At 38.3% G+C, this 23,979-nt stretch overlaps 1 protein-coding gene across 1 annotated transcript; it reads left to right on the forward strand.

The window, feature by feature from the left end:
- Positions 1–8,409: 8,409 nt before the first annotated feature.
- On the forward strand, positions 8,410–23,590 carry LOC117376599 (equilibrative nucleoside transporter 2-like). The gene is made up of 12 exons (XM_033973144.1): positions 8,410–8,447; positions 10,825–10,906; positions 13,210–13,355; positions 13,657–13,796; positions 15,415–15,549; positions 16,242–16,339; positions 17,968–18,043; positions 18,775–18,887; positions 19,045–19,153; positions 21,808–21,893; positions 22,459–22,655; positions 23,479–23,590. The coding sequence occupies exons 1-12, from the start codon at positions 8,410–8,412 to the stop codon at positions 23,588–23,590; spliced, it is 1,332 nt and encodes a 443-aa protein (XP_033829035.1).
- The last annotated feature ends 389 nt before the right edge of the window (positions 23,591–23,979 follow it).

Genomic DNA, 23,979 nt, shown 5'->3' on the forward strand with positions numbered 1-23,979 from the left:
GCGAGCGTGCCCTTTTAGGCCCCTCACCGGTCACTATCTGGCATTTTCCAAAGATTGTGATCCTGTTAAATGTGAAAGGAAATCAGCTATCCTGGGGTGATGATGTGGAAAGAAGTAAAGTGATTTTTGTAAAAGATATATACAGGGTGAAAGTATACTCCATTAACTATTAAAAAATTTAACATTACGACAAAAGATCCAACAGATTTTACATCTAAAAATGTTCCCATTTAAGAAAGACTTGTCATTTATCTAGTCATAATAGTCAAAGTAGTAGTAATGTACCACACCACCGCGTGTGCTCCTTGGGACCTCAGTCCGCCTGTACATCTCCATCTCAAAGCCACTAACCACTCCTTTGAGGTACATATCTTAGCCAAAGAAAAGACAAGGTTTGAGAGGGGAGTTTAAAGATAATCCTTCCTTGAACAAAAAATGGGGGCCTTAGAGATCATCTTTCCCCCATCTATAACTCCATCCTCAGACCCGAAGCAAACAAAGGAAACAAAGAAAACAACAGGGCTAGCCAGGATACTAATAGGTGAGAACATGCCCATTAGGAGCTGAATGAAAGTGCTAAGTATGACTCAGGCACAGTGCACACTTAGTGTAGCGACATAGTTAAATATAAGGTAGTGTCCTGTTAGTAATCTGACCAGAACTGAAGAAGCGGCTTGGATGAGCAACGAAACGTCTTCACTCCTACATCTGTTTTGTTCAGTTGACAGATTTTACATTTGGCTTTTACTTTCCTGAATACCTTTAGAATGATCTTGAGCTGCATCAGAACAACACCCATAGACTGTACATATTAAATGGACATAGCTAACCTGCTCACCACTGCACTCCAAGTAGGAAGTGATCATGGGCACGCTTCCGGCTCCATCAACTCTGGCTTCAATTCACTTTACATTGAGAAATTGTCATCCCTCCCTCTAACTGCTGCAGTGAGCCATTATTTTGCCGTTTTGTCCGTAAATCAAGATATGAATATGAATATGAATAACAAATCAGGTGCCCTGTCTCCCTGAGGTCGCTCTACTAGCATTAGCAACAGGTTTGATTGACAGCGTTGCTAACCGCCCGCTTCCTGCTAAACCAGAGATGTGTGGGCGGGAATGGGCGTAACCTTCAACAGCTTGGCTTCAGATTGGCCTTTAGTTGCAATGATACTCGTAACTGGAACTCAACTCCAAATACGCCCCTGTAACTCCGAGCCTCGACGAGCTTCATATGACTGGAGCTGAACACTATGGGTGACGTCACACTCATTTTTAGTCAACTTTTTTAAATTGTCTATGATAAGACCACCTAGACTAGTATACAGTACATCCATGGACCACTATGGAACGTACCTGGATGACTGAGGGATTACACAGCATGGTAATATAAAAGAAAGTACGTCAGTAAGATATAAAGTTAAAAATCACATTCTGGTGTCTAAAAGAGTATCTATTCCTTAGCATTGAAATTGAGTTAGCATTTTTTAGTATTGTGACAAAACTGGTGCTATATTTTTTATGAAAGAAAAAAAGCAGTTTGGACAGTTTGAATGTAAATGAATGGTTTTGGTTCTAATGTTTTAGATGATGAAGGGCCCTGATCCTCCAAAGCAGTTTAGCCCACATTAAACTCTCTGACACAAGGCGAGACGCTCCACATTTCAAACTTGCACAAACCACAAATCAGCTCTCTCCATTCCACCTTCACAATATCATTTGTACTGTTCAGCAGACAAGATAATGTAGATCCAGCCCCTCCCTTTATCATGCTAAACATTATCTGTCCTGGAGAAAAATATGTTGCATTCAGCCACGTGTTTTATGAATACTTGCGTATATTCGCTCTAAAGTACGGTATTGGAAGCACAGGTGGTAGAGTAGCCATAAACTGTACTCAAGTAAGAGTTATGTTTCTTCAAAATAATATTACTCAAGTAGAAGTAAAAGTAGCGGCGCGAGAAATTGCTTAAGTAAGAGTAACTTTTAAAAATGTATTAAAAAAAGGGCAGGAGCATCTGAAATCAACCATTATAAAAGACAAAACCACATCATGGACTAGAACAATCCCACTACTGGATCAGAGAGGCCATCGAGATCCACAAACAAGGTCCAAGGAGCATGAATCATTGACAAGAGAGGCATACACCTTATCACGCACATGGGATGCAGTCCTGGAGAAGGCTGAAAGCTTTAAGTACCTGGATGCGTTTCAAATGGCATTTTATCACTATATAGCTACACTATATTGCATTTAGTTAATTGCGGTTGTTTAATTTGTACATTTGGACTCCAATTAATTCATGAATTTGCCATCTAAAAGCTAAAGGTGCAGTATATGTAACTTTTCTAGTGGGGTGTCCGTAGTCTACTTGTGTCCATAGAGATGTTATTGCTTTTCCTAGAATGTTCCACAGAATGGCATTAAACTTATCTATCCTGCATTTATTCAATCATAAGATGTTTTTACAACTTTCAACAGAACTGACCCTTAATTTATACTCTTAAATAAAAACTTAAACACACACTAAACCAAGACTAAATCAAAGGTAATTTTGTACTCATTAAGAAAATCAGTACCAAGTTTTTTTTAATAGTTTTATTTAACATATTGTTTAAAAAAGAAACAGAACACGTTTGTCAGAATCTTGGTGTCACTGTGATATAGTGACAATGCTGCGATATTAATTATTGTATTAGTCAATATATATCGATATCAATACTTTTTCCTTGTATTGTGTAACGCTATATTTAAGTGTCATATATTACGCAAAATAGACTCTTGTGAGGTTTAAGCCATGTTAGAATACTATTAACTCATCAAAAACACACACGGAGTTATGTTTTTGAGGAAGTAACAGCAACTTGCGAAATCTGATTGTGCTGTGATGGCGCTCTGAAGGGGGAGTGACTTAACATGGAGAGCAAAGGGAGCTACCTGCCAAAAACACAAGTTAAAACTGCTGAAACATGTAAATACGTTGCTTTTGGCGAATATAGCATTGTCAAAATTCATGATCTAAATATGCAATGTGTTTACAGTTAATACTCAATAGAAGTAAAGTACACTGTAGTTTGAAAGTCTGTCACAACATCCAGTCTTACCACATTGCAGCATAATTCACCTTATGTTTATTGTTTTGTTTTTTTCTTTAGGGTAAAACAGCTCTAGCGGTTGCCTGTAGCTGTTTAATCACATATAGCGACAGTGGGGACACTGAGGCCAAGAACAAGACTGCAGGAGAGGGCGAGATGGTGAAGGTGAAGTTTAAATAGCGTTTCACTATAAGGCTGCATGTTTAATCCTCTTTATTTAAGTGGAGGGCATGTCTGCAACACCACTTCAGGAGGTTAAGTTTTTTTTTTTAATGCATTTTAAATTGAAAAAAAGAAAGCAAGCGAAGCAGAAGGCTGAGAGGGGGGTAAAGACAGGAGGAATATCAATTCTTGTGAGCTCAATTATGTGTATATATCCTGTATGTGGTGGTACACAAGCTGCACACTAAACCCACACAGTCCTTCACAGTGTCAGGTTGCTACAGGGCTGTTCACAGAATAACTGGTTATGGAGAGTAGAAGGATATTTGCATTTCAGATATTTGGTTTAAAAAACAAACGCGAGAATGTTGAACTGGTTAAGGTAATCCAAAATAAAATATGTATTCTAAACCAGTAGTACTCAACCTTTATCAGTTGCAACCTCCCTTATATCAATAATTCAGGAAAATAGGTTACACATCATAATTCCCCAGGTACCACAGAGTAGAGCTGTCAAAAGTATCGAAATATCCACATAGACATAGACTAGTATAGGCCTATGGATCACTAAACTACCTGGATGATTGAAGGATTAGACAGATATAAGGCCACGTGGGAATATAAAAGAAAGTACTGCGGTTTAATGTTGAAAATTTCACCCTAATGTCTAAAGAAAGAGTTTTTTGTTTTTTTATTGCCGTTGTGATATCAGAATCGGTACTGAGTATGGAGTCTATCCCTTAGTATCAAAATCAAGTTTCAAATTTTAGTGGTTTCCTCCTCTAATGAATTTATGTACATCCATCTTGCATATAGATCCATATAAACATACCATGAAAACTAATGAAATACACAGATAAAATAACAAAAGGCCCCTTTCATAGTGCCACCTGGCTAGTTCAGGTTCTTGCAGAAGTCCACTCCTCCCACTCCATCTATTTAGCTGAACAAATCAATATTTAAATATCATGATGCAGACATTAAGTAATTAATAGAGAATCATAGACAGTGTGTTAACATCTGTGCATGGAGTAAATACTTCTGTCTTTATAAAAGTAGGTATTTGTGTCTCAAAGCTAATGCTAGGGTTGTTCCGATATTGATACTGGCATCAGAAAAAGCTCCAATACATACAAATTTTTCAGATTACTCAGACCAAATCACCGATCAGATACCACTTCGTATTTGCAGAATGAAGACCCATAGATGCGAGCACTACTACTGTTGATGTCTGTGGCTAATTCTACCGCAAACTCCCCGAGCAGGTTAAATGCAGACAGTGGACGGACTTTGTTTACTCTGTATAACGAGCCATGTGCACTGAGGATAAGGTCTTTTTTACAGGCCTCACTGCTGTTTTTCTCCACGGTCTGTGGTACAAAGTGACCAAGAAGACAAGTAAAAGATCATCAAGACCATTATACATTTGACTAATTTATTCTCTTAGATTTTCTTTAGAGAGAATTATTTTTTTAGCTCTTGTTCTGTAACAATATTGAGTCACCAGTCTACTTCTTCACACTATGTGGCATCGAACTGATATCGGCATCAGTGAGTACACTACACAAGTATTGGTATTGGAAATGGAAGTTTTTTTAAATTGCATTGGAAAAACAGTAGTTCCAACTTAATCTAAATTTCAAAGTAGAACATAAAAACATTTATAAAAATACATGTCAATTCATTTTTTTGTCATTTTTTTGGTATACGGGATAATTGAGATTGTTTAATTTTAAGACACATCCTCTACACATTTAAACATCTCACAATATTCAGTAAAAGTCCATCAAATCAGCGCTCGTGTCTTGTTCCAAAGTGAGGGGTGACTTTGCCTCCCCTCGTCTCCTCCTGTCCTCATTTGGCAGGTAGACAGTTACAGTCCAAGTCACGTGTACCTTTTAACCTTGTCTCTAATACGCACTTTAAACACTTTATTTACACAAAACGACAACAATCCATTTTCTCCCCATTAGCACCCGACAACATTCAGACAGCAAAATCGCCACCTTCTAGATCATCTATCTCGCCATTAAAAAACAAGATTGGCACCTCCAATAGCTAGCCATAGGAACTGCGCTGCACATTTTAGCTTCCTGACACAAATGTTTTATACCAAGCATCTGCGGCCTATTAAGATCCAGGCAATACGTCTGCTCTGGCTCTTGTTTTGGATGAATGCCGGGGAAATGGACTCATCACACCGACATGTTGATAATGGGTGCCCTTGAGCGTGTGCCGCATGATGTAGTGTTAAGTGTCTCAAACGCCTTTCACGATGGAGTGCACTAAAGGAATCGTAAAGCAGCAGGAGAGCAAGAGGGAGTTTGTAAGGCTAATATCCGATCCAGCCCGCTTTATTTGTATAATGCCGTCAAATGCACGTAAAGTATAGACATTGTTAATCCACATCAGTTTTCCATTGCAAGTCAACGCACTCTTATTGTTACAACATTTAGTTTGTTCAATGTTGATTAAAGAGCAACCATTATGCAAAATGGACTTTTTTGGAGATTTATATCATGTTGTTCCCTCAAAAACATACCTTAAGTGGTTTTATATGTTATTCATGCTTGTTTAAGTCGTTTTTGAAACCTTATTACGATTTCCTGTCCAATACTGTGCCTATAAACCTATGTCACACACAGCAATTTTCCATAAATGTGCAAAAGCATGATACACAACAATACACTACAACTTCACAAACCTGATGTGATGTGTAGTGACTTTCATGATGGAGTGTGCAAAAGGAATTGTAAAGCAGCTGTAGAGCAAGAGGGCGTTTGTGCAGCTAATATTCAATCTACTTTATCTGTATAGCACATTTCATAAACAAACTATTTCCAAAGTGCTGCACATAGACAGAAAAAAAGCAATACTAATTAAGAAACACAAAGTAAATCACAAGTTTTAAAACCATAAAACCAGTAAAATAAATAACTAAATCAATAAGGTAGGTTGAGGTAAGAAGCTAGGCTGAACTAAACTAAATTAGTGTTAACTTGGGACACCTCCAGCACTTTGTGAAACGCTCTGGTAAGTGATTTTGTGATTCCCAAATTTACACTATTAAAATATATATTTACCTGGCTCCTTCAAGTTCAAGTTAAAAGGTTTGATTAGATTTGATTTACGCTGCTGAGGGTATTAGATCTGCTTGTCTCATTATACATTTCATAGTATGTGTGAGAGTGTAATAGAACAAACTTTTTTATTTAAGTATCTTTAAAAATAACTTTGTATTCAGCAAACCAATAAGTAACTTCATAGTGTATTTTTCATATTCCATGTCTCTGTCACTTTATACTAATTATTACTTAGCCTATGTGTTCCCTTCAGAGTGGCGTTGTTGGACAAACATCTAACAAATCAGAGCTGGTGAGCAAAAATGGTATCCTTTTACTACTTTATACAACATCCTGCCCCTGTGCCACGACATACATCGGCACATACACTTCAAATAAAAGATAAAACATTGCCATATTACACTGAAGTATAGCGGCCGTCATACCTGTGTCCTAGAAGATCCATGCTCCTGCTTTACATTAAATGAATAAAGCTAAACTGATCAGTGAAGCCACTCTCTAAACCTTGATCTGTAAACTGAAGATTACTTGCCTTATCCATCCCTCTGTCTTTCACTGTTACTGCTGTGGACATAATGCAGTTTCACCTGTCCCCACACTGCCTCCTGGTGTAAGTTTTTATTTATTTTTGACAGCCGTTCTCACAAACAAACGCTCCTCCCTCCAAAAGTTCAGAAATGACGGCTCACTTTGACACGTTCGCTCATTTCTCTCCTCCTTCACATTTCACAGGCAGCAGCAGCAGCAGATCAGGACCTCTCTGAGAACAGAACCAACAGGACCAGACCCTTCAGACCAATTTAAAGTAGGTGTTAAAAAAATGAAACATGAATCTAACTTCAGTTTTTGACTTAAGGATGTAATAGCATACACCTGTTTTTTACTATATGGAAATCTTTTATCACGAAGGCACCAATACTTACAGAATATTGTATTTTTTGTGAAAATCTTACAGTTCTAGATAGCTAATTCAGCATGGTATTTCTAGTTTTACGATTTGTAAGTTGTACGAGGTAATATGCTTGTACACAATGAACTAGCACTACAAAAATTACACATTAAATAGTATTAAATATTCCTTCTTTTACTCATTTTTGGTGGAATTTACCTACTATAAGGCCTAGGTTTGTCCTGGTTTGATAATGTTATAGTTTCAGATGGAGGGCAGGGGCCTTTAGAACTTTATACAGGCAATTCAATGTTTTTGATCGAAATTTCCAAACTTATGATCCACAACCTTATTATTTGTTTGGGATCGGCTCCACAAACTTGTCATATTCATCTTATGGCTTTAAGTCCTTTTAAATGGCAACAATAACGTCTCTGAGCAATGATACCACTTTCTAAAGCTGTTTTTTTTATTTAGTTTATTTAAACCAACAGAGAAGACATTGAATTTGAATCAGTGTTTTGTGTCAATATGTGCAATAATTACAATTGTTAGCCATCAACTAGGTAAACAAATTTGCAGCCTGACATTTTAACAGCAAATTCCACCTGAGAATTAGCTCAGATTAAACTACAGGGATGTCATGTAAACGTATTTCCTCTTGACTTTGAGTTGGGAGTTTAGTACTGGTTAAAATTTGTTCAGACCTTGTTTAGTTAAAGATGTCCTGGTTTAAGCCTGCCTAAGTCCTGCATAAGTCCTGCCTAAGTCCTGTTTAAGTCCTGCTTTCTCCTTGTAGACATATAAGTATTTCGGATGAGTCACAACCAGTTTTTGAGCAAACGTTTTGGGGATACTTTAGAGGGGGTATTTTACTTCTATGGTGCATTAACTATTTGCTCATAACATATTTAAATCACCATGTTACCTTCCATTGCACATTAACTTACAACTAACCGTAAGGAGGGTTTGAATAGGGCCCAGGAGAGATTGCTAAATGACTCAAACATGCGTGGATGACATAAAACCTCTTCAGACGTCGGATGAGGGAAAGTTATCACATGGCAGAAAGCTTAAAAAAGGTGATTTTGCATAATACCCCATCTTAAAATAACTCTCCCCGCTTAAATGTTGTGATTAAATTAACATTATTGCATTTTTTTAAATAGGAAAACTGAAAATGTGGGATGAGAGGAACGCATCTCCTCCAGTCGATCGGTGAGTTTGGTAAAATCACAATATGTATGTCGTAATTCTAGCAGTGTATGTCATAATATCACATTTTAGAGCTTTGATTTCATCAATCAAATCGAAAAAATCTCAAAGGCTGCAATTTTTGAATTACCTTATCATTTCCTCTACAGACAACAAAATCTCCTGTCTTATTCTGTACAAAAAAAACTGTTAACCCTGTAGTTTAGATCAGTACAAACATGTTCTGAAATGTGAATCTTGTATTCCGTTAGTTCATCCTGTAGTTTAGTCTTTTTGTGAATTCTTCTGGATGAACTGGATGAAATTTCAGCACAATGCTATTAATAAAACAGAAATGGCACAAGGATTTCTATTCTATCATTCAGGCCTAATGGAAAATAACTGTGAAACCCTAATTGGTGGTTTCAGTTTCTAGAAAGTGATGATGTCACTCTCAGGTGGGAAGAGGGAAGAGCCATATTTCCTTATTCATTACATTGTACTTTGCCATGAAACATCCAAAAGGTAAATTCACAACTGTTGAACCTGATCCATTTGTTTTAGCTGCTAGACTCAAGAACTCACAGTACTTACAAAGAAAATCTGCACTTCAACAATATTCATTTAGCTCACTGCAGCAGTCACAGAGAGAGAGGTGACAATTTTTCAATGTAAAGTAAAATGGAGCCAGACTCAGTGGAGTGGGAAGTGCGTCCATGCTCGCTTTGTATTTGGAACACAGCGACTGGCAAGTTAACTATGTCCATTTATAAATACAGTCTATGCTCTTGTTAACATAATGGTCGCTAGGTAACAATTATAGAATACCCGTGTCCAACCAGGAAGTAAAATTCTAAAGTTCACCAAAAATAAAAATCTAGGGGGAAAAAAACAGGCAAGATTCTCAGCAAAATGTCAAATATAATGATTTTAACTTAAGTATGTTTTAGTGAAATGCGTAGACCAACCTGTCACATGCACTTTAAGATTTAAGTTTGCTATTTTGGCCGTGTAGATTTCATTGAAATGACTTAAAGGTGCACTATATAACTTTTTTGGTGGGGTCTTGCTTGTCTCCATGGAGATGTTATTGATTTGCTATGGGTTTTGCATATCCATCCATTTTCTTCCTCTTATCCAGAGTCAAGTCACAGGGCAGCAGTCTAAACAGGTACTCCCAGATTTTCCCTCACCCCAGACACATCCTCCAGCTCCTCCAGTGGAATCCCAAGACATTCCCAGACCTCTAGCGTGTCCGGGGTCTTCCCTGGGGCCTCCTACCAGTAGGACATGCCTCCAGGAAGCATCCTGAGCAGATGCTCCAGCCACCTCAACTGGCTCCTCTTGACGTGGAGGAGCAGTGGCTCTACTCTGAGGTCCTCCTGCAAGAAGAAGCTCTTCACTCTATCTCTAAGGGAGCGCCCTGTCACCCTGCAGAGGAAGCGCATTTCAACCGTTTGTATCTATGATCTTCTCCTTTCGGTCATTACCTAAAGCTCATGACCATAGGTGTGGGTAGGAAAGTAGACTGACCAGTAACACAACAGTCCAATACAGTGACCACATCACTGCAGATGCTACACCAATCTGCCTGTCAATCTCACGCTCCATCCTTCCTCCTCCTCACTCCTCCTCCCCCCTTCCTTCTCACTCATGAACAAGACCCCGAGATACTTGAACTCCTCCACTTGTGGGGGACTTTCCACCCACTCGAAGAGGGCAAGCCAACGTTTTCTGGTCAAAAACCATGGCCTCAGATCTGGAGGAGCTGTCTCATCTTAGTCGCTTCATACTCGACTGCAAATGACTCCAGTGCCTACTGCAGATCCTCCTTTTTAAACAGAGGGACCACCCCAGTCTGCCATTCCAATGGCACTGTCCCCAGCAGCCACTCAGTGTTGCAGAGACATGTCAGCCAAGACAGCTCCACAACAGCCAGAGACTTAAGACACTCAGGATGCCTCTCATCCACCCCTGGAGTCTTGCCACTGAGGAAATTCAGCTAGGTTGATGAATGAGTCCGCCTCCGAGTCCTCAGTCTCTGCTTCCTCCTCAGAAGATGTGGGGTGAACTTGAGGAGATCCTCAAAGTATCCTTTCTACTGTCCAACAACATCCCCGGTCAGCACCTCTCCGCCCGCACTGTAAAAAGTGCTGGTGAAGCACTGCTTCCCCCTCCTAAGGCATCGAACAGGCACCTTGGCCTGGTGGCATCATCAGTTTTCTCAATGGATATAGACAAGCTACTGGTGGGATGATCTGTGAGATACGTTACATGGTGCAGCTTTAATTTTGCTTCTAAAATGTTCACTGTTATTGTTTTATAGTCTGTATGATAGTCCACATTAGGAGAAATATCTTCACTTTTCTATCTAACTGTATTTGTTGTATTCTGTCTCCAGTGGAAATGCGGTTGGCCTCATCATTTTTGTACAGGGAGTGGGGATTTTGCTGCCCTGGAACTTCTTCATCACTGCTACACAGGTATACACCATAGACTGTATATATAAATGAGCATAGCTAACCTGCTAGCAGTTTCAAAAAGGTTGGTGACCCCTGCTCTGTGGTATACACTCTGGGCAGTGCCTGGAGAACTAAAGAAGAGAGTGAGAGAGGAACGGGCAGGATCTAGAGGTGTAAGGAATAGTGTGATTGGTCTAACAGGTATCTACACTTCATTCTCCGCCCCTGCAGCCAAATGTTTGTCAGAAACACCTGACTGTAATCAGAGTAGGGGCAGTGCCCACTGGAGCCAGGACATGCCTATTTTTACACAATTTTGACCAGAAATCTGCAAATTCACCTAGTTTGTACTAAAGTTACCAAAAAAGACTAGGAACAGTAGAGAATGCTATTGAAACACCACATTTACAGTTTAATACCAAAAAGGTTTAGGACAGTCACATGTTTAATAGATGTTAAAAGGCTGGGCACACTCTGGACCTGCTCATTACAAAAACAGTAAATATTACAAATGTCAGTGTGGTGGATGTTGCTGTCTGATCATTTCTGTGTCTTCTTTGACTTGTCTGTTATTCCCAAACCAGCAGTTGATCCTGCAGTTGTTTGAAGGACACATAAATGATAACACAGGTGCACTGTTCATGGAAATGATACACTTTGAAAATGCCTCATGTTGATGATTTGTTGAACTCTGTGATCTCGAGTGTTTTGAATGTTCTGGACACCATTGCCCCGATGAAGGTTAAAATAGTTAAAGATAAGCAGAAAGCGCCATGGAGGAATAAGCGACCGAGCGGGAATGGTGCAAGGCAAAGCTCCAGGTTCATTATGAGATTCACAGAGAAAAGATAAACCACAGTTTATGTAGAACAAGAAATTATTGGAAGTTGCAGTGGACAACTCTTGTGTCCTGTTTGTAATAGTAAACAAATTAACAAACCCTCCAGCTCCACTGCCAACTAATTTCCACATCTAAGTGCAATGAGTTTGACAAGGTTCAGGACATTAAAAATGACATTTTTATTTATTTTTATTTGTTTATCTTTATTTATACAGGGGGACCCAATGAGAGCATCAGGACTCTCTTTTTCACCGGTGCAAATAACAATCCAGCACCCGCCTGGACACTTATAGCTGACTCACGTCGCACCTGTAACTGACAAAACTTTCCAAAAGATCATCAGAGTCTGAGTTCATGTGTTACCCACTAGATTTCTAAAGTCTGTGCTAAACAGTTTGTTGTTGCCTTACCTAGTTAGCATGTCACTTCAATCTGAAACATTCCCAAGAGCTTTGAAAACTGCAGTTATCAAGCCTCTCCTAAAGAAGGGCAGTCTTGATGCCACATTGCTGAACAATTAAAATCTCAAATCTGCCATTTTTGGTGAAGTCCTTGAAAATGATTTTTACCAACAGCTTATTCACTTTCTCCAAATTAACAACCTTTGATGTTTTCCAGTCATGTCTTAACCGCCACAGCACTGAGACTGCACCTATCAAGATTTCAAATGACATTTGCCTGAAATAATTGTACCAATTCCACTGAATGGACTAAAAATTAATTCCCTTCCCCTCAAAACACAGTTACAGGGCCTGTACCTGATTTGAACATATTTTTGTTAAGATAAATGCTCTTTACATGATGCATTCTATGGTTAATGAGTAAAAACTTAAACCACATAAAATAATCTATTCATTTAGCTTAAATAATACAGAGGCTAATGACAGGTTCACCTTTTTTTGTCCAAGTCAGCATTTGCTCAGAATCATGGAAAACCATGAGGAATCATGGTAAAATTTCAAGAGTGTTAAAAATTATTGTAGGTAGAGATTGAAGAATTATGAAGACAACACGTGGTCTTGCATGTGCAGCTGTAAAAATAATAAAAAATAAAAGGACATGCATTAAAATAAAGTAATATCATGTTCCATCCAACCTACCAGATGGTGACTGCAGTTTGTAGAGTGTTTGTCCACTGAGCTAAATGTTTGAAGCCCACTTTCGATGTAAACATGATTGGTAGACCAGTCAGATCCACTGACTTACATGTTGGCAGTGCAATTCCAGCTCCCCCAGATGAATGCTGTCATTGTGTCCTTCGGCAAGACACTTAAAGACACTTAGCCCATGTTGCCCCCAGTGCCTGTGGACATTGGTGTATAAATGGGGGAATAGTTCCTTGATGAGAATTGAAGGTGGAAACAATGGGACCATTTACCATCCACTGAACTAATACTGTAGAACCCAATCCATCAAGTGTTGTGCGTTCTTGTCTTAATAAAGTATATCAATTCTTTTGTATCCTCTCATCTTGTCTTTTCAGTATTTTAATGATCGTCTGTCAGAAAACTACAGCTCAAACTCCACGTCTTTCCATGTTCATAAATATAACTATGACAGCTGGATGTGTCTGCTCTCTGAGCTCCCTCTACTGCTCTTCTCACTGCTCAACTCCTGCCTCTACCAACAGTGAGTACAATTTGAAGGGATACTATGGAACTTTTATGGTGAGAGTTCCAACCTGTATCAGTTCATATTTTAGTCTTATCTCAGTTGTTAAAGGGTGTGTATCTATTTTGCCCCAGTACAGATATATTGTATAAGAATAAGTCAGCTGTGTACTGTCTACATCTAATAATAAAGATCTTATAAACGCACATGAACTTATCACAGTGAATAATTAGGATGAAAAAGGCTGTTGGCCCCATAAACAGATAATAATGCAACGTTTATGGTTGTTCCCGGCATAAGTGTCATGCGGTGTGTGCAGTGTGCGAGAGCGCTACCGTGTGGCCTTCAGTCTGGTCGCGTTCATTTTCCTGTTCGGACTCACTGCAGCTCTGGTCGAGGTGGAGATGGACCAGGACGCCTTCTTCATTGTCACTATGGCAACCATCTGGTTCATCAACAGTGAGTCTTTTTTACTACATACATTTATTTAATGTGAGTACACAGGGACGTGTAAAGACATTTTGAGGGGCAGGTGCTCAACCAAGAAAAAAGGGCACCTTTCCATATAGCTTAAAATTAACTTATCCATGGGTTTTAAAAGTAAGCAAAAATTATTATGCTTCTTTAGAGATTATGTATGCAGGTGTGTGCCTGCTGAGGTTTAGTAGAAAAACTCCAACAAGAATATTTAGTAGTATAGTAGTATAGTTTTGGGCCTCTCACAAGGAGCTTTTGATACAAATAAAATGTATAATTTCCTGTAATCTGTGGTGTTTTAGGTGAAGAAATCCTACTTTTTAGCAGTCTGAAACAATAATGAGATATAAGCTCATTGTTGTAGCCTACTTATCTCCAAGATTCAAAACATGCAATTGTTTATTAGACTGTAACATCTGGCCTACTTTTATGCCATGCTTGTTATTCACTTCCATTTTACAAAGACTGATCACTTGGTTCTCTGTGGAGCCCCAGCCCTCTGCTTCCTCCCTGTGCTCTGGCCCTGCTTCAGCACACGGAGCACAGCTACTGTCTGAGCAGCAGCCTCACACTGGGCTGTGGACAAACGTTCCAGAGAACTGTCACAGTCCAATCAAAAACTTGTGTCCAAACACCTAGACTTAAGTGTTATGTTGTTAAACTACCCGATAACTGTGCTATTCAATCTACAGACATATTATTTCATGAGCTGTTCTGCTTATAACATTGTGAATAAAAGGCGTATTGTCCGAAAATAATGGCTAAAAGCTTGGATTGTGTAGAACATCTTTATGGACTGTGAACTATTCCTACAGTCTTTGATTTGGCGCCATGTGCTGTTAAGGTTAAGACACATGTGGAGTCTGAAGCTGTGACATGCAGATGAGTGAGAGGCAGGAGAGAGAAAAAATAATAATAAAAATAAAAATTAAACATCTGCTGTCTTCACGGGGCAAATATTAAGCCTAAACAAAACGGCTCGACCAGGAGGACACTTAAGTCAAAGGGGTAGGTGCTTGAGCCTGGGCCCTACCTGTGCACATCCCTTTGAGTACATTTAAGTAAAAAATAATGAACTAAAGGTATAAAGTAGAGGTGAAAAATGTCTTTAAAAATGGATAATATCACGTTTGTTGTTTTGGAGATGTGCAGAATTAGAACATTGAGTATATTGTGTTCATTTAAAACTGAAAAAAAAAAACCCCAGGACACTGCTTTTAGAACTTGTGCGTTGGTTCTAATGCTAATGCTAATGCCATAGATCCAATTGAGACTGCTGTAGTTTTGTGCTTGTTTTGTTCTTGTTTTGACATGGGTTATGGCCTACAGTAGCCCTTGTGTTCAGAAAATAAACAACCAGAAGTGTTTCCTCACACCAAAACAATACTACTGCATATACATAGATTACATGAGCATCTGTTACTTCAGTGAAAACATTGGTCTGACCCTCTGCCACAGGCCTGGATTTGAATATGCCCCCATGGTATGAAGTTATATTTCCATATCACCAGCCCTTTTTTGATGCTAGTTTTTGTATCGGTTAGTATCAGAGTTTTCTTTTGACTGCCTTAATATTAATATTTTGTCATTCTTTCTCCAGTGTTCGGAGCAGTTCTCCAAGGCAGTCTCTTTGGTTTGGTCGGCCTTTTTCCTTATCGTTACAGCACATTCTTCATGAGCGGACAGGGCCTGGGTGGGATCTTTGCAAACGTGGCCATGCTCCTCTCCATCCTCAGTCAGTAACTCACCACACACATTTCTATACAGAGGCTTATTTTCTGTCCTTAGAGGCTCAAGGAATTTAAGAAAAGAATTCACAGTTTATAGAAGGAAACATTGCATTTGAAATTTAAGCAGCAGACTCCAGCATAGAATTCCAGGTTGTCCTAAACTGCAGTGATTCTGCAAAGTATTAAAAGTCCTAAAAATGAAATATGTTAAATGGCATTATATTTAATTGCAAAATAGAGCAGAAAAACACACATTATTCTCACGTAAACCTTTTAGGTTGTTTTGTTTTTTTTGTTTTTTTGTTGTTTTTTTTCAATATAGACACTTAAATTGTTAAATTTTATTAAATTAATTTTAATTGTTAAAGTAACTCTCTGGGAGGGAAAAGTCAACAGCATGATTACATGGAAATAAAATGTTAAAAACATACTTCAGAACATTTACCATGGTCCATGATTATTGTCAAAACAACAAGATTTACAAAAACAAGGAGGACGAGGTCCTTCTCTAGGGTTAGTTCATTTTGAGATGCAGGCCCGCTCAGTAAGGACACGTTAGTATGTTTTTCAGTGCAAACATCCAGAATGAAAATACATGCTTTTATTTTAGTTTAGTCTTTTTTTTCTTTTTTTGGCAAAATAGTTTCATACTGGGGCTTTAAAATGGCTGAATGTATTAAATGTGTCCTGTTTTAAGGTAACTCAGACAGCAGGTCGGCCGCCCTGGGGTACTTCATCACTCCGTGTGTGTTCACTCTGGTCACTCTGTTGTGTTACCTGCTCCTGCCTCATCTGGTCAGTGCACAAACTACTACTGCTACTTATACAAACTGCTCCGCTACGTACTAATGTTACTTCAAAATAATATTACTCATGTAGAAGTATTAGGTAGTGGTCCAAGTAAGAGTAACTGTCAGAATGTAACATGTAAAAGTTAATGTAAATGGAAGGACAAAATATTAAATAATGCACAAAAAGAAGAGAGACAAAAATTGCAAAAACAAAAAAAATATCTGAAGGAGCAGCACCAGAAACACAAATTTAATAATGTCGACATAAAGCTTTTGTCACATCAAGAGATTCAAGATTCAAGATTTTATTGTCAATTTCAAAGAAAACAACAAAATTACATTTAGGGCATAAAACACTGCAGAGCTCCTCTGGACCCCAGTCCACTGTACATCTCCATCTCAAAGCCCCTAACCACTCCTTTGAAGACAGTGAAGTTCAGATCTTAGCCAGAGAAAATAAATGGTTTGAGAAGGGAGTTAAATAAGCTGTTTTTGTTAGGAAAGACAATCCTTCCTTAAACAGGAATGGGCCCTGAGACATAATCTCTCCCCCATTTATAACTCCATCCTCAGACCCAGAACAATGAGAACAATAGCAGGGTCATTAAGGGCTGAATAGGGTAGTTTCAGCTGAAACGGGAAACAATCGCCGTTTAGTTTCAGTGTGGCCCTCCCCTCAGTTAGATTTAAAGCAGTGTCCACCAGCAATCTGACCAGAACTGAAGAAGCAGCTTGGATGAGCAGTGAAACGTCTTCACTCCTACAACTAACAATTTGTCCAGCTGACAGATTTAAACTTTGTCTTTTGCTGTGGATCAGACCTGGACGACTGATTTACACAGACATCCTCATATAGACTTATCCACAGTATAACCAAAACTTTTACTGAAATGTATGACAGGTTACAATGATCTTGAACTTTATTATATTTTAGGGTTTTATTTGTCATTTTTATGTTACATAAAAATGAAATTGGGTTTCACACAGCCACCACAATTCAGTGCAACAGTAAATGTAGTAAAAGTAATATAGAGTCCAGTCAGAGTCTCTGATTTAACGACCTCACTGCTGTGGGCAGAAGACACTGAGCATCAGTTGTTCTGTAGACCAACTTTGGTCGTGGACATGGTGAAAAAGAAAAGTGTTGCACTAATAAATCTGTGTCAGTTACCAAAATTAAAAAAATAAAGATCTTAACTGTGTTTTAGTAAAATGAGGCACATAACATCCACTCACTGCTGTCTCACCTGCACAGTGCTCAAACTTGTAGATGATTTCAGTTGTGTTTATAATTGATAAAACAAAAGTCACTGAAAAACATGTAATCTTACTTTGAGCAGGGTTGGCTTTCCACAGATCTGACCTGTAACATGGCCTGGTGGTGTCACCTGTCTGAACATTCCAGGCAAAGTAATATAATCTTTATGGAGACAAACTGGTAGCAGAAAAGTTACATAGTACAGCTTTAAATATTTGGTAAATAAAACTCTTCATGATTTTACATATCTGTTGAAAAGTACATGGAAATAAACATTTTTGACTTGTTGCATAAAGCTAAAATTGAACCTATATTTACGTTCAGTTCTGATAATGTTTGTTTATTTAGTTTTTTTGTTTTTGTTTTGTTTTCAGAATTTTGCTCGTTTTTACATGAATCAAAGTTCAGTTTATGAGCCGGAAACATCAAACAAACTACTCAAAGATTCAGGTTGGATTTTACACATATTTTTGTTTTGTACGTGAATTAAAACTGCAACAGTTTTTTTTTTTAGAATAATGGTAAATAATTGATTGATTAATTATAATATTAATAATAATTGTTTGCTATTATTTGGACTTCACAGACTCTAAAACACATGTCAAAAGTTAAGTAACAAATACAGCTGCATCATTAAAATAAACCTCAGACTTCAGAAATATGAAATGAAATAATGAAATAAAAATTTGACTTGATCATTGACTAGAGCCATCAAAAGTATCGAAAATAAGATACTAATCGATAGTGAAACTAGTAAACTAGCACAAACCACTTCCCTCTGCTTGTTTTTCAAAAACAAAATAGTCTGTATTTTGACTAAAATAGATTGAAATAAATCTGTCAACATCGCCATGTTTGTTTTGGTTCGCTTGGCGCTGGCTTCCATCTAAACGACAGTTCTGCCCTGTGATTGGTCAGTCTGAACCTATCACAAGTGAACACTTCAGTTGGAGCTGAACAAGACGGATTCTTAAGAATTTGTGGCCTAAAAAGAAATTACGAGAATTAATCTTGCATGCAAGGTTATATAGGTTTAAATAAAGTGTGTATTTTTATTACCACTGTAGTATCAAAATCCATAGTGAATAGTGAAATGTTCATGTGGTGACTGCACTATCGCTGGCGACTCTGCTACTAAAATAATCACCAGTTCCACCTCTAATATAATTTTGTTTCTCTAGAAATCAAAGTTGTTTCTCAAGTCCCAAATCACCTGAGAGCCAAAGAGCTGCTGCAGTCCAATGGAGTGATGAAGGAAGAGGTTCGACTGACTGCATTTGAAGTCTTTAAAAAGGTCAGAATGCAGAATTTGACCTAATTTATGGTTCATATCTGTGTAATTACTGGATCTATCCACATGAAACAAAAACTGGCACAAAGTTCAACGTCTTCTCTGTCTTAGGTTAAATTGTTACTGAACAAAAGCTCTTGTTGTGATTCCTCTGTTTCAGATCTGGCCCATGGCATTGTACGTCACCTGCATTTTCGCTGTCACTCTCTCTGTTTTTCCGGCTGTCACCGTCCGAGTTCAGACGGTTTATGTTGAAAATCAGACTTGGGGTAAGATTCTGATCAGGAGTTTCATAACAGGCTACACATTCACATTGTAAAATCCCTCTAGTTTAATTTGAGCTGGAGACAGGTCGGAATTCTCAAGTGGAATTTCTTGTGTAACTGTCAGATTGCAGATTTGTTGACCTGGTTCATGGTTTATATCGCTGTAATTACTGCCCTATACACATGAAACAAAAACTGACACAAAGTTCAACGTCTTTTCTGTCAGTACACACGAACCATGGATACATTATTATTGGTGTGTTTCAGATGATACAGTATTCTATAGGCCAATAATAGATAATAATCATAATACGGTGAATTCTTGGGTCTCGGCAATGATAGAAAGGATCAGGTTCAACATTTGCACATTTACCTTTTGAATATCTCAAGGAAAACTACAATGTAATTAATTACTTAATAGGAAAATCTGTTTGACACCATCACGTTCTACAATCTGAAAACCACCAATAGCTTCAGAAAGTGGTGCCATTATTCAACCCCAAATATGTGATTATTGTCAGTTAAAAGAACTTTAAGATGTGAGATTAATATGGCAAAGTAAAAGCCAAAGTTAAGTCTGTCAACTGGACAAAAAGTTGAAGGAGTGAAGATGTTTCGCTCCTCGTTCAAGCTGCTTCCCCAGAACTGAAGAAGCGTCTTGGATGAGCAGCGAAACATCTTCACTCCTACAACTTTTTGTCCAGTTGACAGATTTAACTTCAGCTTTTACTATAGATCAGACCTGGACGACTGAGGGATTACACAGACATTAATATGGCGACTTTGTGGAGCTAATCCCAAACACATAAAGATAAGATCCAACATTCGTGTATTTCTATTTTGGAAATTTCTTTCAAAAAATAATAATAATAAATTTCCCATTGAATTATAAAATTATGACATCATCAAATTCAACAACGTGAACATAACCAATAGTCGTTATGGAGATTTTATTTGAAAAAAAGCCCATCAACATTCGACTGAGTACCACTGTGGCAGAACTAGACAACACAACAGACAAAATGAGTTTCTTTGCTCTTTATTGCCTCATTTTTGTCCATGAAGCTGTTTTAGACACTTCAACTTCAACCATTTTATCAAATTAACCTCATGTAAAAAGAGAAAGGTTCATTTCTGTTTGTATCAGTGATAAATGTTCTGTAGTCTGTAGTGTCACTGTTAACTATTCACTGCTTTCTACTGTTGACTTGATTTTCTTGTTTTAGATGTCAGGGACAAACTAAATATTTGTGGTTGACCTTTATATTTGTGATTAAGCTGTAGAAGCTCTGTCACATAAGTTTGAACTTTTACAATGGGAAATATCCTTACGTGCCATTGACACTCGTGACATTACATCACAACACAGGGAACATTATGTGATATGTGAAAGTAATGAATATAAATGCTTAAAACAGTTAAGCACAAAGGCTCCTGTCTCAGTGAACACTTACTGAGTGGTCCTGATTAATAATTTAGCTGTTGTACTTGTATATTTTCAACAGCATTAAGTAGCCTTAATGTGCGACATAGAAAAAATGTTCCAGCTGTTCAAAGTCAATGCAAACGATCACAACTACTTGGTTCTTATGGTGGAGAGATGGTGACTTGCAAACAGGATGACACCCGGCTGTGTGAACTATGGCCTCAATCATTTGGCAAACAAAGTATCCTGTAGACTCACAGTTCATTGTGATTATGTAGATGACAGTGTGACAAGTGTTGACAGATTTAACGATGTGAAACAGGCTAAAGAAACACACGAACTATGTGCAAAAGGTCGACTGAAAAATTTTAAATCATTGAACCATCAGCTCTGGTCTGATCAGCTCAATTCGACTCGATGCTACTACATGAAATATCCAAAAAGTAAATTCAATGAATGTTGAATCTGATCATAGCAGTGATTAGACCCAAGAACTCACTGTATTATAACACAAATCTGCATTTTAAAAGTATTCATTTTAGCTGCTCCCATCTGATTAAAATATAGGCAAAATTTACAAAGAAATGAACAAACATTTTAAAAATAAAATATTGAGCTGGGTGATCGCTCATTGATAATGCAGAAATTAATCTAGTTTTTTTTTTCATATTTTCTCTGTTAGAATGCTGTCTGTTCCACATTGTGATGTCATGTGGTAAAACAGGAAGTGCTCCACTGTGTTTTTTAAACTCCACACACCTTCACTAGAATCATTTGGATTATTTCAGACCTGGAATTACCAATCTCTACTGAACACAAGGTAGGTGTTAACTTGAAAACTACCTCTTCAAGACATCACAAGGTGGAACAGAGCATTTTGGCGATGTAGACAGACTAATAATAAAGTGTTACTGAAACATGTGTGAATGAAATATGTTATTGAGAACATAACAACATTCTAACATGACTTATGGAATGGAAACAACACATGTGTGTCCTGTAGCTGCAGGTGAAGGTACTGACAGCTCAGGTTTAGTTGTGACTGCAGTACCTTTTTAAACCAGTAAGAGCAGCACAGGCTACATACAGTTCCTTCTTCTGTCTGCTCAAATGGAAATGAAAAAAATAACTGGCCTAAGACTTCTTTACTAAAAAGACCCAACTGACTGCTAGAAATTAGTTCTTATCTATAATAAATAACCGTATGTATTTGTGTTGTTTTTTCTCACAGCCAAAGTGTTCACCTGCGTCTGCTGTTTCATCGTGTTCAATGTCATGGACATGGTGGGACGCAGCATTCCCTACCTCGTCCAGTGGGTGAGTGGAAACAATGACATGTTCAAAGGGAATGTTCTGCCATACTGGTTTTAGTGTAGACTCAGTTGTGTCATATAAGGCCATAGTCTTTCAGTCGCTGAGCCATCTTAGTCAACCAGTTATTTTTGTTGATCAGCTGTAGTTGTCGTCGTTTGTTGTAAGATTTATACAGATGACAGCAGAAAGTAAAAACATGGAGTGAGGTATCTGTAGGGCTGCATTCAGCTGTCCTGGCGATTAATTATTCCACTGAAAGGGGTGCGGGAAAATTGATAAAAAGTATTACGAATCTCTATGTATCTGATCCAAACTCCTCTCAGAATCAAGCTTTTTTCACAGGTAATGTCTTTAGTTGAGTAAGACAGTGTTTTCTGTCTGAGAGACAAACTCAGCTTAAATATGCAGGATTTGTGTGTTGCATGAATGAAACAAAACACAACTCTGTGTTTCTTTGTGATGAGGAAACAACATCATAGCATAGATAAAAAAAATAGTGCAATATAGGCTTTTAACTCCAAAAATGTTCAATGTTCATTCTGAGTGTAATATTTTCTCTTGTTTTCAGCCTGGTGAAAACAGCCGCTTTTTCCCAGTTCTGGTCGTGGCCCGTGTTGTGTTTGTGCCCCTGTTGATGATGTGTAACATTAAAAACTCCAAACTGTCGGTTCTATTCAGTCACGATGCCGCCTTCAGCCTCCTGATGGCGCTGTTCTCTTTCACCAATGGATACCTGGCGACCCTGTGTACAGGATATGCTCCAAAGTAAGTTTAATATTAAAGAAGGGATACTATGCAAAATCACCTTTTTGGAGCTTTCCGCCATCTTCTAATAATCAAAAACATGCCTGAAGAAATTTTATGTCGTTATGCGTGTTTGAGTAATCTAACGATCTCTTCCAGGCCCTATTTGAACCCTATTATACCTTTAGCAGTATAATCCTGTCCAAATCTCAGCCCACAAATCTACACCATCCATGCTCCCACAGCAATTTTCCATGAATACAGTATTCCAAAGCATGACATAAAATACTACAACTTCACAAACCTGATGCAATGTGCAGTAGTTTCATTAGGGAAACATATTAGACATGTTAATAAAGTACATACACATGTTTTTGGTGGATATAGCATTTTCAAAACAATTAAAGGTAATGTGGTGATCTAAATATAATATGTGTTAGCAGTTAATACCCCATAGAAGTGTAATATTGAGCAGAGGAGAGGGGCAGATGGAGCAGAGAAGAGGGGCAGAAGGGGCAGAGAAGAGGGGCAGATGGAGCAGAGAAGAGGGGCAGATGGAGCAGAGGAGAGGGGCAGATGGAGCAGAGAAGAGGGGCAAATGGAGCAGAGGAGAGGGGCAGATGGAGCAGAGGATGCAGAGGAGAGGGGTAGATGGAGCAGAGGATGCAGAGGAGAGGGGCAGATGGAGCAGAGGATGCAGAGGAGAGGGGCAGATGGAGTGGAGGATGCAGAGTAAAAGATCAGGAGCAGACTATGCAGAGCAGAGAGTCAGGAGCAGAAGATGCAGAGGATGCAAAGCAGAGGGTCAGAGGAGTTTTAACCACATCTGTTGTTATTTCTGCAGGCTTGTTCACAATAAAGATGCAAAGACGGCTGGTTCTCTCATGGGTTTCTTCATATTTTTGGGATTGGCTATCGGAGCTGCCTTCTCATTTCTGCTATGTACAGTGGTATAAAAACAACAACAAAAGGATCGAATAAAACTCAAATGGCAAATATAATTCAGAAACAATACAGATGTCTTCAGTTCACCATCTCATGAACACATACACTACACTACTCATGAATACATACACTGCACTACTACACTACTCATGAACACATACACTACACTACTCATGAATACATACACTACACTACTACACTACTCATGAATACATACACTACACTACTACACTACTCATGAATACATACACTGCACTACTACACTACTCATGAACACATACACTACACTACTCATGAATACATACACTGCACTACTACACTACTCATGAACACATACACTACACTACTCATGAATACATACACTACACTACTACACTACTCATGAATACATACACTACAC

Source organism: Periophthalmus magnuspinnatus, chromosome 1 (genome assembly GCF_009829125.3).
Source record: "Periophthalmus magnuspinnatus isolate fPerMag1 chromosome 1, fPerMag1.2.pri, whole genome shotgun sequence".
In the NCBI taxonomy this organism is placed as follows: domain Eukaryota; kingdom Metazoa; phylum Chordata; class Actinopteri; order Gobiiformes; family Gobiidae; genus Periophthalmus; species Periophthalmus magnuspinnatus.

Excerpts from the sequence above, each read along its gene's own strand:
- LOC117376599 (XM_033973144.1), top strand. The coding sequence starts at position 8,410 with ATGTGGGATGAGAGGAACGCATCTCCTCCAGTCGATCG. Across the intron at positions 8,448-10,824 it reads GCATCTCCTCCAGTCGATCG|TGGAAATGCGGTTGGCCTCA; the intron begins GTGAGTTTGGTA and ends TTCTGTCTCCAG. Across the intron at positions 16,340-17,967 it reads ACCTGCTCCTGCCTCATCTG|AATTTTGCTCGTTTTTACAT; the intron begins GTCAGTGCACAA and ends TTTTGTTTTCAG.